At 44.1% G+C, this 19,510-nt stretch overlaps 1 protein-coding gene across 3 annotated transcripts in view; it reads right to left on the bottom strand.

Moving 5' to 3' along the window:
• Positions 1-13,188, bottom strand: part of LOC121566863 (LHFPL tetraspan subfamily member 6 protein) — a 133,420-nt gene extending 120,232 nt beyond the window's left edge. Inside the window, exons 1-2 of one of the 3 annotated variants that reach the window (XM_041876754.2) lie at positions 12,804-13,188; positions 178-759 (exon numbers count right to left, since the gene is read on the bottom strand). In XM_041876754.2, the coding sequence (XP_041732688.1) occupies positions 178-562 (385 nt within the window). In that variant the 5' untranslated portion in view covers positions 563-759; positions 12,804-13,188. The remainder of the gene's footprint in view (positions 1-177; positions 760-12,803) is intronic. The other 2 variants (XM_041876756.2, XM_041876755.2) reach the window with 2 other exon arrangements.
• Between the last annotated feature and the right edge of the window lie 6,322 nt (positions 13,189-19,510).

Below are 19,510 nucleotides of genomic sequence, written 5' to 3'. Positions count from 1 at the left end.
GGGCTAATACAGAACCTGACGCCATTCACTATAGGTTCTAATGTAAACAGACATCAGTTGTTAGTGGACTGACTCACTGTGAGAGAACAAATAAGTATAGAGCCTTAAGAAGGTAGAGAACCTTTAGCATTTAACCTTTAGTAAACAGAGAAAACAGTAGTGAACAGACTGACTCACCTCCAACGAATTGTATACCCCCGGCCACGCGTCCGATGGTCCTGGAGATGAGGTCAGAGATGCAACATCCCATGAGGGCTGTGAGGGCCACCAGGAGCAGCAGACCACAGCCCACCCCCGTCACCACCGTACAGATCCTCCACTCCAGACTAGGTATCCCCTGGAAGGAGGCATAGCGCCCACACTGCTCCAGTATCACCGTGGCCTGGTTCTCCTCATCACGCACCGGGTACGAGCAACGGCGGAAGGTGCCGAACGAGACCGGCTTGTCCATCTGGGAACCGAGTAGCCAGTAAGGCATGAAGAAGCCAACGCAGGAGGCCGCGGCACAGAGCAGGGAAAGGAGGGTCCAGATTACACCGGCACAGGTCAGGCTGGAGGCCATGGTTGTTGATGGGGGGTCACAACTTCACTATTATATAACTAGAACACTAGGTTGCCAGAATAGACTAAAAGCAGTTTAGGTAGGATTCACAGAGTTGAGAGGGAGATTTTGCTTTTGTTGTGTCCTTGACTCCACCACGGGTCCTAGATTACCACCATGTCTCTGTCTCTCCCCACGTACTGACTGACTTCTGACCCCTGCGAAGAGTGAGTGTGTGAGAGAGAGAGAGAGACAGAGAGAGAGAGAGACATTGAGAGAGACAGAGAGAGAGATAGAGAGAGAGACAGAGAGAGAAAGACGAGAGAGAGAGAGAGAGAGAGACATTGAGAGAGACAGAGAGAGAGAGAGAGAGACAGAGAGAGACAGAGAGACAGAGAGAGAGAGAGAGAGAGAGACATTGAGAGACAGAGAGAGACATTGAGAGACAGAGAGAGACAGAGAGAGAGAGAAAGAGAGAGAGAGAGAGAGAGAGAGAGAGAGAGAGAGTACACTGTTAAAATAGACTCAAAACACCATCATTGTGTAGTGAAACCATGAAAAGTAGTGCACCTAAGATGAGATCTGGTGTTTGAATGTAAACCCAATGTAAGTGTTACGATATACTGAACCAAAATATTAACGCAACATGCAACAATTTCAAAGATTTTACTGAGTTACAGTTCATATAAGGAAATCAGTCAATTGAAATAAATAAATGAGGCCCTAATCTATGGATTTCACATGACTGGGCAGGGGTGCAGCCATGGGTGGGCCTTGGAGGGCATAGGCCCTCCCACTTGGCAGCCAGGGCCAACCACTGGGGAGCCACGCCCAGCCAATCATAATGAGTTTTTCCCCACAAAAGGGCTTTATTACAGACATAAATACTCCTCAGCAAGAATCCCACCCCCCAAACCCCTCCGCAGACGATCCTGGAGGTGAGGAAGCTGGATGTGGAGGTCCTGGGCTGGCGTGGTCTGCGGTTGTGAGGCCGATTGAACGTACTGCCAAATTTCAGTGGATGCAAAAGGCATCAAAACACAAAAAGCTCATTCTGATAAGTTTTAATTTCTTGTTCTTTTATAACTTTTGGATTAATATTGTCTCCTGAGTGGCGCAGTGGTCTAAGGCACTGCATCGCAGTGCTAACTGTGCCACTAGAGATCCTGGTTCAAATCCAGGCTCCGTCGCAGCTGGCCGCGACTGGGAGACCCATGGGGCGGCGCACAATTGGCCCAGCGTTGTCCAGGGTAGGGGAGGGAATGGCCGGCAGGGATGTAGCTCAGTTGATAGAGCATGGCGTTTGCAACGCCAGGGTTGTGGGTTTGATTCCCACGGGGGGCCAGTATAAAAAAAATATATATGTATTCACTAACTGTAAGTCGCTCTGGATAAGAGCGTCTGCTAAATGTAGATATTACTGCACTGTTGGAGCATGGAACACAAGCATTTTCACTGCACCTGCGATAAAATCTGTAAAAAGTGTGTCTCTCAATCAGAGACTGTGTCTCTCAATCAATAAATGGTTTTCAAGTTCCAATGGTTTTGCGTAAATATTGATTGACGATGATTTTCAGAGAATATTTTAATTAACACTTTAAAGAAGACACTGGGAATTGAATACTTTTCCTAGGGTAGATGACAACACTAGTTATAGGCTACAGTTACCAGGCCCATTGTGAGATTATAAATGATGTTACAATAATCCCTCCCTTATTTTTGTTTCTTTGCATTGTTTAGACAGATTAAGAAACAGGAGGAGACAGAGAAGGAGTGAAAGTGGGACAAACGGAAGCGGGAATTGAACCCCCGACTTTTGGGGCAATAAGAAGGGCACATTTATTTGGAATTCCACCACACAGCCACATACCGTACGAGGAATTTGGGCAACATATCAGAAGACACATGTTTAGATTAAAGGCTAAAAATGTGAACTTCAAACATTGTGCTGCCGCACTGCTCAGAATTCCCCCCAATCTGGAGCATGGAGAGTGGGAATTCTTGTCAGGTGTGCCTTCTAGCAAACTCTATGATCAAGTATACAAACTCCCCTGCATTCTTGTCACGAACTCAGACAGGACAGAGCACACCAAACACTCAGGTGAAACTCTCCAAAACAATCCAAGAAAGTGTGCGTCAATGACAACATAAGTAAAAAAAATTATTACATTGAAGAAGGAAACAGAAAAGGAATTCACTGCTAATGGTCGCTGTATACTGATAGTCCAAGTCAAACAGCCATTTTGACTCATTGATCAGTTTTCTTGATGCTACATGTAGTTATTCGTTGACACAATGTCATTTGCTTGCAAATTAAGGCCTGTTTTTCTTCATAATACTGGTGGTTTGTTTGCCTACTAGCTTTATATATTGTTTGATGGTTGCCCTACATGCTATATGCTACAGTAAATAGCCACTTCCAATTTAGCCTGCTCTAGCCTACATATAGCATGTGGTGTACATGCTATATGCTACACTATATAGCCACTGCCATTTTAGCCTGCTCTAGCTTTGGCTTACCACACCACATGCTATATGCTACAGTAAATAGCCACTGCCATTTTAGCCTGCTCTAGCTTTGGCCTACCACACCACATGCTATATGCTACAGTAAATAGCCACTGCCATTTTAGCCTGCTCTAGCTTTGGCCTACCACACCACATGCTATATGCTACAGTAAATAGCCACTGCCATTTTAAGCTGCTCTAGCTTACCACATCTGTTACTGCATGCCACTTTTGACAATAATATTGCTTCATTCATGTATATGCATTTTGCATATTGCTATTGATATGTTTAATCATTGTACAGTGTATTCATATTGCAATGTATTCATATTAAAGCAGTGAATAACTTAATTATAGAATAGTAATAATACTAATGTCTCTCCCTGCACAAAACATATATATGTATATATATACACACATACTACGTTGCCCACAGGCTGGCCAATCCTAGCCACAGCCAATCAAGACAAGGATCACAGACTAATGCCAAATGAACCGCCAACTGTCAATCATATAATCTAACTGTACTGTGATTCAATACATTTGAACAACCTTCCACGTACTCCTGAGTGGCGCAGTGGTCTAAGGCACTGCATCGCAGTGCTAACTGTGCCACTAGAGATCCTGGTTCGAATCGAGGCTCTGTTGCAGCCGGCCGCGACCGGGAGACTCATGGGGCGGCGCACAATTGGCCCAGCGTCGTCCAGGGTAGGGGAGGGAATGGCCGGCAGGGATGTAGCTCAGTTGATAGAGCATGGCGTTTGCAACGCCAGGGTTGTGGGTTCGTTTCCCACGGGGGGGCCAGTATAAAAAAAAAAAATGTATTCACTAACTGTAAGTCGCTCTGGATAAGAGTGTCTGCTAAAATGACTAAAATGTAAATGTAAAAATGTACCATCATCTGAGTAAAAAGACTCAGGTCAGAGACATTAGCATAATGGATGACTGGTGGATCACATTGTACAAAACTGAAGTTGTGTACAAGTGTTTTATGAGTTCTACTGCTAACATTAGCAGTCATTGCCTGTATTTTTTTTTTTTCATGAATGTGAAAAATAATGCCATATTTCCCTTGATTTCCAAGAATATGACTATGATAAATACCTTACAGATCTTTGAACTGTCTTACTTTATCAATATGAACATGTGAAAGACCTGTTAATGCTATGTTGTTATTTGATAAATTTTCAAAGAAAAGATAAAGCATTTGAAGCTTCAAAAATCATGTCTCGAAAAAATAATTTTGTACTGATTAATTATTAACCAAGGACCAACTTATTAATTAGTATTTTCACAAAACTATCTATTTTTCGTATCCTTTGTTTGAGCTTAAATCTGTACATTAGACCATTTGGAATTACCAATGAGGAGTTTACCGGCACACCATATAAGAGCAGGGAATATTCAAAAAGAGGGACTCCCATTTACAGTGTTTAGAAACTCCAGAAGAAGGGATATAATTCTGCACTAGACAGGACTGGAAACACCAAAATAGTGTTTTCAACCTTTTCCGTGTTAGTGCTCCCAGTCTTCTGCAAGGTGTTGCGCAACTCTTGATTAAGTGGCGTTACAACACATCATGTCATGTTCCAGAACACCTTAGGAGGAATGTTTCAATACACCTCAAATCTGTCCCATAACCAATATTCCCTCTAAGCTATGTGCATTAGAAAAATATCAGCCCGCATAGAGAAGCACGAGATTGAACTTCACTCAACTCTCTAGAGTTTTCCCCTGTGGTCCTCTGTAGCTCAGCTGGTAGAGCACGGCGCTTGTAACGCCAGGGTAGTGGGTTCGATCCCCGGGACCACCCATACACAAAAATGTATGCACACATGACTATAAGTCGCTTTGGATAAAAGCGTCTGCTAAATGGCATATTATTATTATTATTAGTTAACACTATCAACGTTTCCCTTTACTGTGGGAATTGTGATCGAATCAATATTAGCCACTTTCAATGCAACATACCGAAACTAAACAAACTATGCAAGAGATTTTGTTGTAGGCGGAACGCTTGGGAGTATGATTCTATTGCATTGACAGGCACATCTCAGGCCCGTACTCTATACAGACCGGTGCGCCATTAACCAATCAGAGCTGCAGCAGGCCTATATGCAAATAGACCATTGCCATAATGGATCTGTGCCATTCACTTTGAACTGGACTGTGAGCGGTCTTGAGTAGATGAGCTTGTTTTTAGATCAAAGCGAGAGCTGCATGTAGCCACATGTGCATATTTGTTAATATCCTTTGTCTAGTTAGTGAGTTATTAGCCCAGTTATAGATCATTTGTAGTCAGCAATTTCTTCTTAGAAGAGCACAAGACATCTTTGAAAAGCGAGTCGGGTAATACGTTTTTTTTTTTTGTCTTAAAAGGGGTTAGTGTTGTATTTTGAGACAAGCTTGAATAAGCTAAGTAGCCAATAAGCAGAGAGTAGCATAATTTGTCTGATTCTCTGTAATAATGGTTTTGGGAATAATAATGCATTTTATTTTGTAAAGTGGTTTCTTGAATCAAACACCACAACAACATTTTCAGTCACCACCTTGTCTGAAGGACAAGTGGATAAACAGGTTAATGTCAAGCCCTGCATGTTTTTTTCTCAAAAGTCTCGTGGAACACCACACATTGGCTGCTACTGTAGTCTGAATGATAGAACAGCTATTTCCATGTTAAAATGTTATGGGATGCATTTTCTCCATTGTTTTTTTATGGTAGGCCACACTGGTCATTATGATCATCCACAGTAGCCTACCTGACCACCGTCTGAAACTGTAACTTACAGCGAGTACAATATCAGTGTTCACAGTGAATGCACGCTGGAAGTTGCACAGAATTTTCACAATGTTCAAGTTTGCGCTCAGCAGACCTGAAATTTGCTGAGTGCCGAAATTTTTTTGAAACTCCAGCTAAGTTAAGGTTTTGTATGAAAATGTATGCACTCACTAACTGTAAGTCGCTCTGGATAAGAGCGTCTGCTAAATGACTAAAATGTAAAAAGTTAATGTATCCTTAACGTTGGTGGCAGCTCAGTTGCCACTAGTTTTAGTGTTACAAAACACTTAATTTTAACAGTGTAGGCTAGAACAGCATTCATGCCACGTTCACGTGCTAGTCGGAACTTGGAAACTCTGAAATGTACAACTTACTAACTGGTTGAACGCGGCACATGTATAACTACACCTAGTTTCAAGGAGCGGGACACTAATCTTGGACGCTTATAAGAAATCCCGCTACGACCTCCGATGAGCCATCAAACAGTCAAAACGTCAATACAGGATTAAGATTGAATCCTACTACGCCTGCTCTGACGCTAGTCGGATGTGGCAGGGCTTGCAAACTATCAAGGATTACAAAGGGAAACCCAGCCGCGAGGTCCAGTGACGCGAGCCTACCAGACGAAGCTAAAAGCCATCTGCTCGCTTCGAGGCAAGCAACACTGAACCATGCATGAGAGCACCAGCTGTTCCGGGATTACTGTGTGATCTCGCCTCCGTAGCCGATGTGAGTAAGACCTTTAAACAGGTTAACATTCACAAGGCGCGTTGGTGAACGTACTCAGCCATGTGCTGGCCAGCTGACACGGTCTTCACTGACATTTTCAACCTCTCCCTGACCCAGTCTGTAATACCCCCGTTTCAAGCAGACCACCATAGTCCCCGTGCCCAAGAACGCCAAAGTAACCTATCTATATAACTATTGCCCCGTAGCACTCACATCTGTAGCCATGAAATGCTTTAAAGGGCTGGTCATGGCTCACATCAACACCATCATTCCAGACACCCTGGACCCGCTCCACTCGCAGATACCGCCCCCAACAGATCCACAGATGGAGCAATCTGTATTGCTCTCCACAATGCTCCCTCCCCCACTTGGACAAAAGGAACACCTATGTGAGAATGCTGTTAATTGACTGTAGCTCAGTGTTCAACACCATAGTGCCCTCCAAGCTCATCACTAAGCTCAGGACCCTGGGACTAAACACCTCACCTCTGCAACTGATCCTGGACTTCCTGACGGGGCCGCCCCAAGGTGATGAGGGAAGGCAACAGCATCCGCATGACCCTCAGCATGGATAAGATGGCAGCGCTGAGAAGAGCGAGCGCCATACCGGTTCCTGCTCAACTTGCTTTTTTTAAAGTTAATTTTTATTTTGTTTGCTCAGAATGTTCGTGCAATCATTTCCTATAACCGACAAACACTTCTGGATCATGAATCGGAAGCTACACACTGATCTCTCAGCCTCCCAGATCTGAATACAACAGTCGCTCCTTTGTTCCCCGCACAGTGGGGATTACCTGTTGCTCCGGCCGAGATGACCAAGGCAACGCCCACTACAAAGGGGGACTCCAAGCTAGGCTGAAAAAGACGGGCTACACTGCCTCCTCTTCCTAGTAACCTGATGTCTAATGTCCAATCAATGGAAAATAAACTATGTTAACTCAGAGCAAGGCTTCAATCGCAGAAGGCCATTGCTGTGTCTTTGTTTTTACTCAGGCGTGGCTTACGGACCATACACTCGACTCTGCTATTCAACCAGAAGGCTTCTCAATATTCCAAATGGATTGAACGGCGGCTTCTGGTAAGAGTCGGGGGGGAACAATTCCTGGTGTACAGAAGTTGAAAACATCTGGAGCTCCTGTTCACCTGGAGTTTTGATGCTAAAATACAGACCCCACTATATGCCAAGGGAATTCACTTTTGTTATTATCACAGCTGTGTACATACCGCCACAAGCAAACACCAAGACGGCTCTTAGAGAACTGTACAAGATCATTAGCCAGCAAAAATCCTCTCACCCGTAAGCAGTCTTTATTGTCGCTGTGACTTTAACCAAGCCTGTCTAAAACAAATTTTCCCAAAATATCACCAACATGTATTCTGCCGCGACAACAGGATTCAGGATAGTTGACCATGTATACACAAACATCTTCTGGCGCACTCCCTGCCCCCACATCGGCCAATCATGTCTCTCTGTTCCTACTCCCCGTCTACAAGCAGCAACTCAAGGAGGAAGCCACCAACACAGAGAATAGTGAGGCGCTGGACAGAGGAGGCAGACTCAATGCTGCAGGACTGTTTTGAGAATACCGATTGGAATATGTTCAGATTCATCCACCCAGGACTCCTCCATCAACATTGTAGAATATACATCGTCAGCCACAGACTTCATTAGGAAATGTGTTGATGATGTTGTACCCACAATAACAATCCGGGCATACCCCAACCATATCCGTACCATGCTGAGAGCCCGTACTGCAGCAGTCAATGTCAGCAGAGCGAACACTGATGACTCGTACAAGGCAAGCAGGTACGAGCTCCGCAAATCCAAAAAGACAATACAGACTCAAACTTGAATTGATGTTCGACAACTCAGACTCACGTTGCATGGGCATGGACTACAGACTATCACAGACTACAAAGGCAAATCAGCTGTGCGGTGCCCACTCGAAGCCCCCCTCCCAGACAAGCTTAACACAATCTATGCTTGCTTCGAGGCAGACAATACCGTAGACATCCAGGAAGACTCTTGCTGTTCCGGACGACCAGGTGCTTTCACTCTCCGAGGCTGACTTGAGGAAAACTCAAAAAGAGTGAACACTCACAAAGCCGCCGGCCCAGATAGCATCCTTGGCTCAGAGTGTGTGCTGAACAGCTGGCGGGCAACTTCTGGACATCTTCAATCTGTCCCTGTCCCAGGCTGTAGTCCCCACCTGCTTTAAGGAGACCACCATCGTCCCAGTGCCCAAGAAAACATGGTGACATGCCCAATGGCTATCGCCTGCGCCACCTTGGTCATCATGAACTGCTTGAAGAGGCTGGTCATGGCCCACATTAAGGCCATCATGCCAGGCACACTGGACCCACTCCAATATGCCTACCACTCCAACAGATCCATGGAAGATACAATTTCCACCACTATTCACACGGCCGTAAAACACCTGGACAAGAGGAACACCTAAGTGAGAATGCTGTTCATTGACTACGATTTAGCCTTCAACTCTCTATTGTTCCCTCCAAGCTCGACACCAAGCTCATAGCCCTGGGTCTGGACACCACCCTCTGCAACTAGATACTGGACTTCTGCTGAGCAGAACCACAGGCTGTGAGGATTGGCAACAACACCACCTCACATTGACTCTTAACTCAGGGCCCCAGGGGCTCAGTCCTCTGCTGTACTCCCTGTTCACCCACGACTGCATGGCTTTTGCACTGACACCAACTCCATCATCAAGTTTGATGATGACACCACGGTTGTAGGCCTAATAACGAACAACGACGAGTCAGCCTATAGGGAGGAGGTAAGTGAACTAGCATTGTGGTGTCATGACAACAACCCTCTCCCCTGAACATCAGCAAAATAAAAGGAGTTGATTGTTGACCTCAGGAAACAGAGGAGGGAACATGCCCCAATCCACATCAACAGGACTATAGTAGAGAGAGCGTCACGAAGTTTTAAGTTCCTCGACATCCACATCACCGAGGACTTGTCATGGGAACAACAATATCCACCACCAACACCAACAACGCCTCTGCTTCCTAAGGCATGCCACCCTGGGTCCGGCATGCCGCCCGGTTCTCTCCAAACACTACCACTGCACCATCGAGAACGTGCTGACCGGGTTGCATCATGGCCTATCTGGGAATTGCTCCGTCAGGTGGTGAAGACATTTAGTTGACCATGTGTATCCCGTAGGCTACGACTAATAAAACTGAAACTTGAAACACGGGGCCCCTCATGGGTGCGTGCTCAGTCCCCCTGTACCCCTGTTCACCAACGACTGTGGCCGTGCCCGACTCCAACACCATCATTAAGTTTGCTGACGACACGACGGCGGTTGGCTGATCACCGACAACGATGAGAAAGCCTATATGGACTCCCTCCCTATAGGATTTCTCATCGCTGTCGGTGACATGCCAACCACCGTCTACCATCGACTACTCGGCACACCCCTATCCAGGACCTCTATACCAGGCGGTGTCAGAGGAATCCCTAAAAATTGTCAAGACTCCAGCCACCCAAGTCATAGACTGGTTCCTCTGCTGCCGCACGGCAAGCGGTACCGATGCACCAAGTCTGGAACCAACAGAACCCAGAACAGCTTCTACCCCCAAGCCATAAGACTGCTAAAAAGTTGACCAAATAACCACCCGGACTATCTGCTTTGACCCTTTTTGCACTAACTCTTTTGACTCATCACATAAGCTGCTGTTACTATTTATTATCTATCCTGTTGCCTAGTCCCTTTATCTCTACCTAAACTCAGCAAAAAAGAAACGTCCCTTTTTCAGGACCCTGTCTTTCAAAGATAATTCATAAAAAATCAAATTAACTTCACAGATCTTCATTGTAAAGGGTTTAAACACTGTTTCCCATGCTTGTTCAATGAACCATAAACAATTAATGAACATGCACCTGTGGAACGGTCGTTAAGACACTAACAGCTTACAGACGGTAGGCAATTAAGGTCACAGTTATGAAAACTTAGGACACTAAAGAGGCCTTTCTACAGACTCTGAAAAACACCAAAGAAAGATGCCCAGGGTCCCTGCTCATCTGCGTGAACATGCCTTAGGCATGCTACAAGGAGGCATGAGGACTGCAGATGTGGCCAGGGCAATAAATTGCACTGTCCGTACTGTGAGACGCCTAAGACAGCGCTACAGGGAGACAGGACGGACAGCTGATCGTATCGCAGTGGCAGACCACGTGTAACAACACCTGCACAGGATCGATACATCCGAACATCACACCTGCGGGACAGGTACAGGATGGCAACAACAACTGCCCGAAAGTTACACCAGGAACGCACAATTTCTCCATCAGTGCTCAGACTGTCCGCAATAGGCTGAGAGAGGCTGGACTGACGGCTTGTAGGCCTGTTGTAAGGCAGGTCCTCACCAGACATCACCGGCAACAACGTCGCCTATGGGCACAAACCCACCGTCGCTGGACCAGACAGGACTGGCAAAAAGTGCTCTTCACTGACGAGTCACGGTTTTGTCTCACCAGGGGTGATGGTCGGATTTGCGTTTATCGTCGAACTAATGAGCTTTACACCGAGGCCTGTACTCTGGAGCGTGATCGATTTGGAGGTGGAGGGTCCGTCATGGTCTGGGGCGATGTGTCACAGCATCATCGGACTGAGCTTCTTGTCATTGCAGGCAATCTCAACGCTGTGCGTTACAGGGAAGACATCCTCCTCCCTCATGTGGTACCCTTCCTGTAGGCTCATCCTGACATGACCCTCCAGCATGACAATGCTACCAGCCATACTGCTCATTCTGTGCTTGATTTCCTGCAAGACAGGAATGTCAGTGTTCTGCCATGGCCAGCGAAGAGCCCGGATCTCAATCCCATTGAGCACGTCTGGGACCTGTTGGATCGGAGGGTGAGGGCTAGGGCCATTCCCCCCAGAAATGTCAGAGAACTTGCAGGTGCCTTGGTGGAAGAGTGGAGTAACATCTCACAGCAAGAACTGACAAATCTGGTGCAGTCCATGAGGAGGAGATGCACTGCAGTACTTAATGCAGCTGGTGGCCACACCATATACTGACTGTTACTTTTGACCCCCTCCCCCTCCCCCTCCCCTCCCCCTCCCCTCCCTTTGTTCAGGGACACATTATTCCATTTCTGTTAGTCACATGTCTGTGGATCTTCAGTTTATGTCTCAGTTGTTTAATCTTATGTTAATACAAAATATTTACACATGTTAAGTTTGCTGAAAATAAATGCAGTTGACAGTGAGAGGACGTTTCTTTTTTTGGTGAGTTTATATGTACATATCTACCTCAATTACCTCGTACCCCTGCACATCAACTCGGTACTGGTACCCTGTGTATATAGCCAAGTTGTCGTTAATCATTGTGTATTTATTCGTTGTGCTATTATTTGTCTATAATTTCTTTTTTTCTCTCTGCATTTTTGGGAAGGGCCCATTAGTAAGCATTTAACTGTTAGTCTACACATGTTGTTAACGAAGCATGTAGAAAAATTTAATTTGATTTGAGTTAGCAAGTCGAAATGTCCGAGTTTTCTAGCTCTGACCAGCAAGTGAAGGCATCATTCACAAGAGCAAACACTGTTCCAAATAAATATGAAAAAGAGGCTAAATCATATATGCTATTACAAAAATGCAATGCATCTCACTTTATTAAAATACATTCTCACAGACAACTTCAGCTGCTGCATGGGAAGAATTCTACCAAGCAGAGAGAAAGAGCACGCAGGACTGAGCGCAAGAGCATCAAAGACAATTGAGAATGTAACACAAAGGGGATTCATCTTTTAAAAAAAAATATATATATATATTCCTCCCATAATACATTCACAATAGCCTATTAATCTAGGTTTCCAGTCTCCTATTAATCTAGGTTTCCAGTCTCCAGTGTAGTGTAGCCTATTGGTTTGCAATGCTGGTTAGATGATGCTCTGGTGAAGAAACCGTAATAATCATGAATAGGCGATGACTGTCCCTTTCATTTTTACGCACACTAATGTGTTATGCACTAGCCTAGTAGATTATTAAAATACGTTTGATACGCTATTTATCAAGCATGGCCAGCTACTCCGAAGTCCGTATGGTGGTATGCACAGAGTAGCCCGTGCAGGACGTGAAGAGTGGGGGACGGGGACAAGCCTGTGTGACAAAGCTGAACTCTACTCGGGTAAAGAATACACAATCTGCAAATCTAAGAATTTTTCCAAATACACGACAAAGTAACACATAAAAAGACCACTTAGCCTACATGATGAAAGACTTGGTTGTTAGATTAGTCCTCTGGTCTTAATTCCCATTCGCGTAGAAAACCAAAAACCCGAAAGCTGAAACTAACTTTACAAATCGACCAAAAATAAAACAAATTAAAAAATATCCCCAAAATAGACAATGGTATCGGCAAAAAAAAATAATAACCTGTAACTTTCAGCGTTGAGGAGCAATGTAGGAGTTGGCAATACCGAAATATTTTCTCTTGCTGTGAGCAGAGAAGGAGAAAGGCTGGAGTTGGAGCTGGAGACAACCGCGTAACCACATTCCGAGTGTTGTGAGCTTGTGGAGGCGTGAGCCGAGAGTCTGTGAAACACGCTCCAGAGGGGAGCATCAATCACACAACCCTCCATCCAGAGGCGGCCGTGCGGCTCGGAATAGAGCTCGCCAGCGTGTACTTCTAAAAACCGGAAATGAGTTAGCATTTTCTACCATAGTTCGTTGGCCATAGAGCTCGCCAGCATGTAGTCCTAAAAACCGGAAATTATTTACCTCGGGTTAATTCAGCCGTTCATACCTATATGCAAAGTGAATGGGGAAAGAATATGGTTTTGGGAATAAACGCCTAAAATAAGGTCTGAGGTTAACACAGGCTTATGAGATCTTATATGTTTTGTTCTATGAGATAATATTTTTTTTTTAAATATTTTTTTATTTCACCTGTATTTAACCAGGTAAACCAGTTGAGAACAAGTTCTCATTTACAACTGCGACCCGGGGCCTGTTGCACAAAAGTAGAATTAAGACATCCGGGATAAATGACTCAGCTGAGCTCAATGAAGCCAAAACATGTGCGTCCAGGCTTAATTGGTTGCACAAAGACCAAGCCAGGATGAGCAGACACGGATTCATTAAGCCAGGTGAAACCAATCCTGGATAGGTGCGCGCTCACGGCTCACTCAAATAGACCCCGCCACAGATCACAGATTAACTGATTTACCATGGCAACTAGAGCCGCGTACTTTTCCCCGTCGGAAGCACAAATCCTCATGGAGGCATACGAGGAGGTAAAAGATATAATTAAGAAGAAAGGCAACACCGCCACAGTGATAAAGCAAAGAGAAAAGCGTGGCAAAGTATTGCAGACCGCCTGAATGCGTAAGTAGTGCACAATTACACACTCACCACTCCGCTGAAACATCACAATTACAATTCAAATATTTAATTCACATCTCCAAAAAATGCAGTTGTACTGTAATTATGAAACGGTTAAATTTTTAATTGAAATGCACTGCAGATATGAGTGAAATTGTGTAAAGTAACTCCATCACACTGTATAAAGCTATGATAAATTGTTTGATATTTTTACTGAAAACAAGACAAAAATACCAAGTAATTTTTTTGCAGTGTGACTCCATTAAATGTGTGTGTGTGTGTGTGTGTGTGTGTGTGTGTGTGTAGATTAAACATGAACGGGCCAAAACGGACATGGCAGCAGGTCAAAATCAAATACAAGAACATTCTGCAGAATGGTATGGTCCCTGACTAATATTTAACAAAGCACAAGCATATATTGTACCCAGAAGGTGCCTGCTCACACATTGTCTGTACTGTTTTAGCAGTGAAAAAGAATACCCACAGACAAGGCACGGGGTGGTGGGTCACCAAAGGCTGACCTTACCCCAGCAGAGGACATGGCCTTGAGCTAAATAAAGGCAGGCCCGTCTTAGAGGGGATCCCTGGGGGAAAGAGACAAGCATAGGTTCCTCCCAAGATGCCACCCGCTTCATTCAAGGTATGTCCTTCCATCTCTACATGGGATACAAACCACATTCATATTGAATCAATTTGGACTGTCTGACTTTGGTTTACCTATTGCCTTGCAGTGTCTGGCAGCACTGTGTTCCTGTTAGAGCCACCAGCACAAGCACCAGACGATGCTGATCCAGTGAGTACTCCATCAAAGGCATACTGTAGGCCTGGCATGTCTTGTCTACTAGCTTCAATATGAATCCGATTAAATGTGATAGGGTGAAGGCCCCAGTGCAGCAGCAACAGCACATGATGGAGACGATGATGAGGAGGAGACCATCTCTGGATTCCAGAAGGCATGAGGTATCATGTTAAGACTGTGAAAGTACTATTTACTCTACAATGGTGAGGGAGTCCTCATCAAAATCAAAAAATCTAATTTCTTTTACAGGACCCAGATGCTATACAGTGGGAAAACCAGCCTGGCAACATAGTGCGTATTAATAAAAGGACACTACATCCTGCCAAATTCCAGCTGCGCTAATTGTATTGTGTTCACAGAGCTCACAAGCTATCAGAAAGTTGTATGGCAACCACCTCCGGCGCCAAATAGAACTGGCAGACATAGACATTCAGTACAAGAAGAAAAAGATGGAAAATCTTGCACTGGAGTCCGAAATAAAAAAGAGGACAATTAGGAAACTGGACCTTGAAATAAAAAAACTTGAGAGGGGAGGGTGAGATATGCCTTCAATGTACACTGTATGCTAACTGTAACACAAATGTATTAATCATTATTTTTCTTTCCTCCCCCAGCTCCAAGAAGATGACACAGCTCAAAATAAAATTAGGTATATTCTCGTAAAGTCAAGTGAGCCATGACATATGAGCTCTTATTGTGAGCACACAGGACGGTGGCATCTTTCTAAGGTTTTTTTTATTTTCCCAGCAATCAGTACAACCAAGTCATCGTTATAAGGCATCGCCCTCTTTTGCCCACCCCCCCAGCACCAGGTGTGGCCACTAGCCTATATGAAGACCCAAAATTGTGTGTTCCTTTCTGCTCTTGACAATGGCATGCCCATTCGTGCGAGATGTGGTGGATGAAGAAGCACTTGTGCTGAGGAGAGCCTTCAGGCGAGAAAGGGTCTTCAGGGACCGGTTGGACCCACTGGCCTTCCCTGATGACCATCTATATGAAAGATACAGGTTTTCTGCAGATGGCATCAGGTATCTATGCAGACTACTGGGTCCCAGGATTAAGCACCGCACTGCACGGAGCCATGCACTGAGTGTGGAGCAAATGGTTTGTGTGGCCTTGCGCTTTTTTGCTAGTGGAGCCTTCCTGTACTCAGTGGGGGATGCAGAACAGCTGAACAAGGCCACAATTTGCCGCACAATAAGGAGTGTGTGTCTGGCTATCAAAGCATTAGCAGATGTCTTCATCTCCTTCCCTGGCCACAGAAGACTCTGTGACATCAAAGAGGAGTTCTATAGGATTGCAGGTAAGAGGATCTACAAATTACAGGACAACTGTTAACACATAGTAGGATACTCATTACTTTGTGTGACAGGTTTCCCCAATGTCATTGGTGATGGACTGCACACACATAAGGATAAAAGCCCCCTCAGGTGCCCATGAGGCCGATTTTGTGAATAGGAAATCCTTTCACAGCATTAATGTTCAGGTGAACATAACTTTTTGATATTGTCCATTGACGAACACTCTGCATTGCCAGTGATGTGCATTGATTGGTGTAATATTCCTCATCTTATGATTTCAGATGGTCTGCAATGCTGACTGTGTGATCAGCAATGTTGTGGCAAAATGGCCTGGCTCAGTCCATGACTCCAGAATCTTTCGGCCTCTGAAATCTATCAGTGCCTATCACAAGGTAAGCCACACAACCCCTATTTATAACCATCATGGCTGTGTCAAGAATATCACTGTGTTTATGAGGTAGTAATGATGAGATTTTGTGTTGACAGGTGAATTCTCTGGTGTGTTGCTGGGAGACAGGGGGTATGGCTGCCAGCCTTTTCTCCTGACACCTTTCACAGACCCCCAGGAAGCACAGCAGGCCTACAACCATGCCCAGCCAGGACCAGGGCCAGGAGTTGAAATGACCTTTGGCTCCTGAAGGCACGCTTTCACTGCCTTCACAAATTAAGGGTCAGCCCTGTTAGGGCATGTGATATTACTGTGGCTTGTGCTGTCCTCCACAATGTGGCCTGCCTGAGGAAGGAGAGGGCCCCCAGAGTGCCACCAGCCATGGACTGGGACAATCCGGCAATCTTCCTGATGACGACAGTGGTCGGCTGCTGAGGGACCAATATGTGTTGAATTATTTTAGTTAGTATGTGTGCTTTCAATTTTGGTTAAATATAACCTGCGGTGGCAGAGGAATTTGGGTTTTTTTTGGGTTCGTTTTTTTACGAATTTGGCCTCTTATGATGTTTGTGCGGTATACTGTGTGTGTAATACAAGGCTGCAGGGAGGCTACTGCATCCATTCATTTGTCTGTTCAGTTGATGTGTATGGATTTGTCCTGCATTTATTTTAGTGTGCAGACATGCAGGGTGTGTTATATACAGACCCTTTGAATGTGTATGTATCATTTTGTATAATATGCTTGGATTCTGTGCTTTCCATCTTGTAGAGTCACTGTGACTTCAGTTTCGAAAGGAGCTGATGGTTTACCTGCTTTGTTTTGTCCTTATTCAATAAAGGAACATAATGTTACATTGTGTTTTTATATTCATATGGAATGTGTATTTGTTTATATGACGAGTACTAGGGCCACACTGAAGAAAAAGGATAAAGTCATAAATTTATGAGGCTGGTTCTTTCTGCAGAAAAGCTACACATATTGTTTTTACAGTTTTGATACTTATGACAATGTGATACTTAATATTCTGGCACATCAGCATGTCTTTGTTTATGAAACCATACTGAAGTACAATTTCACGAAATGCCCCACATCTGTCATTTTAACAACTGTCCTCCTTTAAAACAACTGGTTACAATATTATGACTTGTGTTTTTTTCCCCTCTGTGGCCCTAATATTCTATCATTTTATATATAGCCTTATAGTCTATGGGAAACTGTAAAATTATCTAATGATAGCAACATCATCTAAAAATCATTTTTTATCCAAAATCATTGAAATTAATGATCACAAACGTTTAAATAATGACAGTGGGTCTAGTTATATGTGATAACAATGTATAGTGAGCAGTGAAATAACTATTGGTTTCCATTTGTGGTGACTGCTGACTGGACATTAGGGATGAGATTAAATAGATCCTGGAATTTAGCCTGGTCTGGAGCAGGCTAGCTCCACAGAATAAATCTCCATGGTAATTTATACCATAACATATCCTCCTGCCCCCTATCCATCTTTAGTGCAACCGATTACGGATCAATTGAGCCAGGATCACCAAGATATCCTGGCTTAATCCCTTATCCTAGTTTTGTGCAACAGGCCCCCGGCCAAGATAAAGCAAAAGCAGTGCGATAAAAACAACAACACAGAGTTACATATGGGGTAAAAAACAAAACAAAGTCAAAAATACAACAGAAATACATATAATATACAGTGTGCAAATTTAGCAAGTTATGGAGGTAAGGCAATAAAATAGGCTATAGTGCAAAAATAATTACAATTAGTATTAACACTGGAATGATAGATGTGCAAGAGATGATGTGCAAATAGAGATACTGGGGTACAAATGAGCAAAATAAATAACAATATAGGGATGAGGTAGTTGGGCGGGCTAATTTCAGATGGGCTGTGTACAGGTGCAGTGATCGGTAAGGTGCTCTGACAACTGATGCTTAAAGTTAGTGAGGGAGATAAGTGTCTCCAGCTTCAGAGATTTTTGCAATTTGTTCCAGTCATTGGCAACATGACCTTTATGAATTATGGAAGCCTTTTGTGTTTTTAAAATGACATAAATGCTTAAAACGGCTGCTTACCAGCTAGAATAAAACGCAAAGGATGGTAACGTTATATTGTTTTGCTCCAGGCTGCAACCATATCTCTATAGCGGGATGGTGTTTGTTTTATAGGTTCCCGAATTATGTTGTCCATAGGAGACTTTGGGGTCCGTCTGATAAGGTAAACTAAGCCTTTTAGCTAGACATCAAAGGCATGCGACCTGAGGTGTAGTTTTCATTTTTTTACATAATAGCGCATCATTAGCTTTTTACTTGTTTTGATTAGTCTAAATGCTTAAAAAAAATCACAAAAAGTGAATGTTAGCTGATGAAGATTATCTCATAGAACAAAACGTATAAAATCTCCCCAAGCCTGTGTTTAGTACAGACCTTATTTTCGGCATTTATCCAAAAAGCCTACAAAAAGTTAATTAATTTCCCCATAGGCTTTGGTCAACGAGCCATAGCAGAGTTAGTCTCTGTTAGTGCCTATAAAGATGCCATTACTAATTTATATTGCTCTATATACCAAAGATGATCTATTATATTGACAAGATAGTCAAGTGACCGCTCTAACAATTTGAAAAACATGTCCTCAAAGATGAAGGACAGGTGGGAGGAGGGAGATCAGGTGGGACCATTCTAGCCAATGAGAGGGCAGATACGCATGTGAACAACAGGCATATATATTAAGTAGTTTTTTCAAAGTTGCTGAAATGCCATGTGTGTCCACTTATATTCGTAACAACCTAACCATTTTTTGTTGGTCAAATTCGACCTCCATACTAAAATTCCTCACTTCGTGGTCTTATTTTCGTGGACAGATTTTGGGCGGAGTAATAAACCCTCTCGCTTTGTCTCTTCCTCTCTCTGTCTATAGTCCACTTGTATAATCTCTCTCTCTCTCTCTCTCTCTCTCTCTCTCTCTCTCTCTCTCTCTCTCTCTCTCTCTCTCTCTCTCTCTCTCTCTCTCTCTCTCTCTCTCCTCCCCCTCCCCCTCTCTCTCCAACTCTCTCACAAACCCTTGAGAAACTTGAGATTGTGGAATTGAATG

The sequence above is a fragment of the Coregonus clupeaformis genome, chromosome 5 (assembly GCF_020615455.1).
Source record: "Coregonus clupeaformis isolate EN_2021a chromosome 5, ASM2061545v1, whole genome shotgun sequence".
Lineage (NCBI taxonomy): Eukaryota > Metazoa > Chordata > Actinopteri > Salmoniformes > Salmonidae > Coregonus > Coregonus clupeaformis.
The sequence above is the reverse complement of the archived record's forward strand: the minus strand, read 5'-3'. Positions and strand labels throughout refer to the sequence as shown.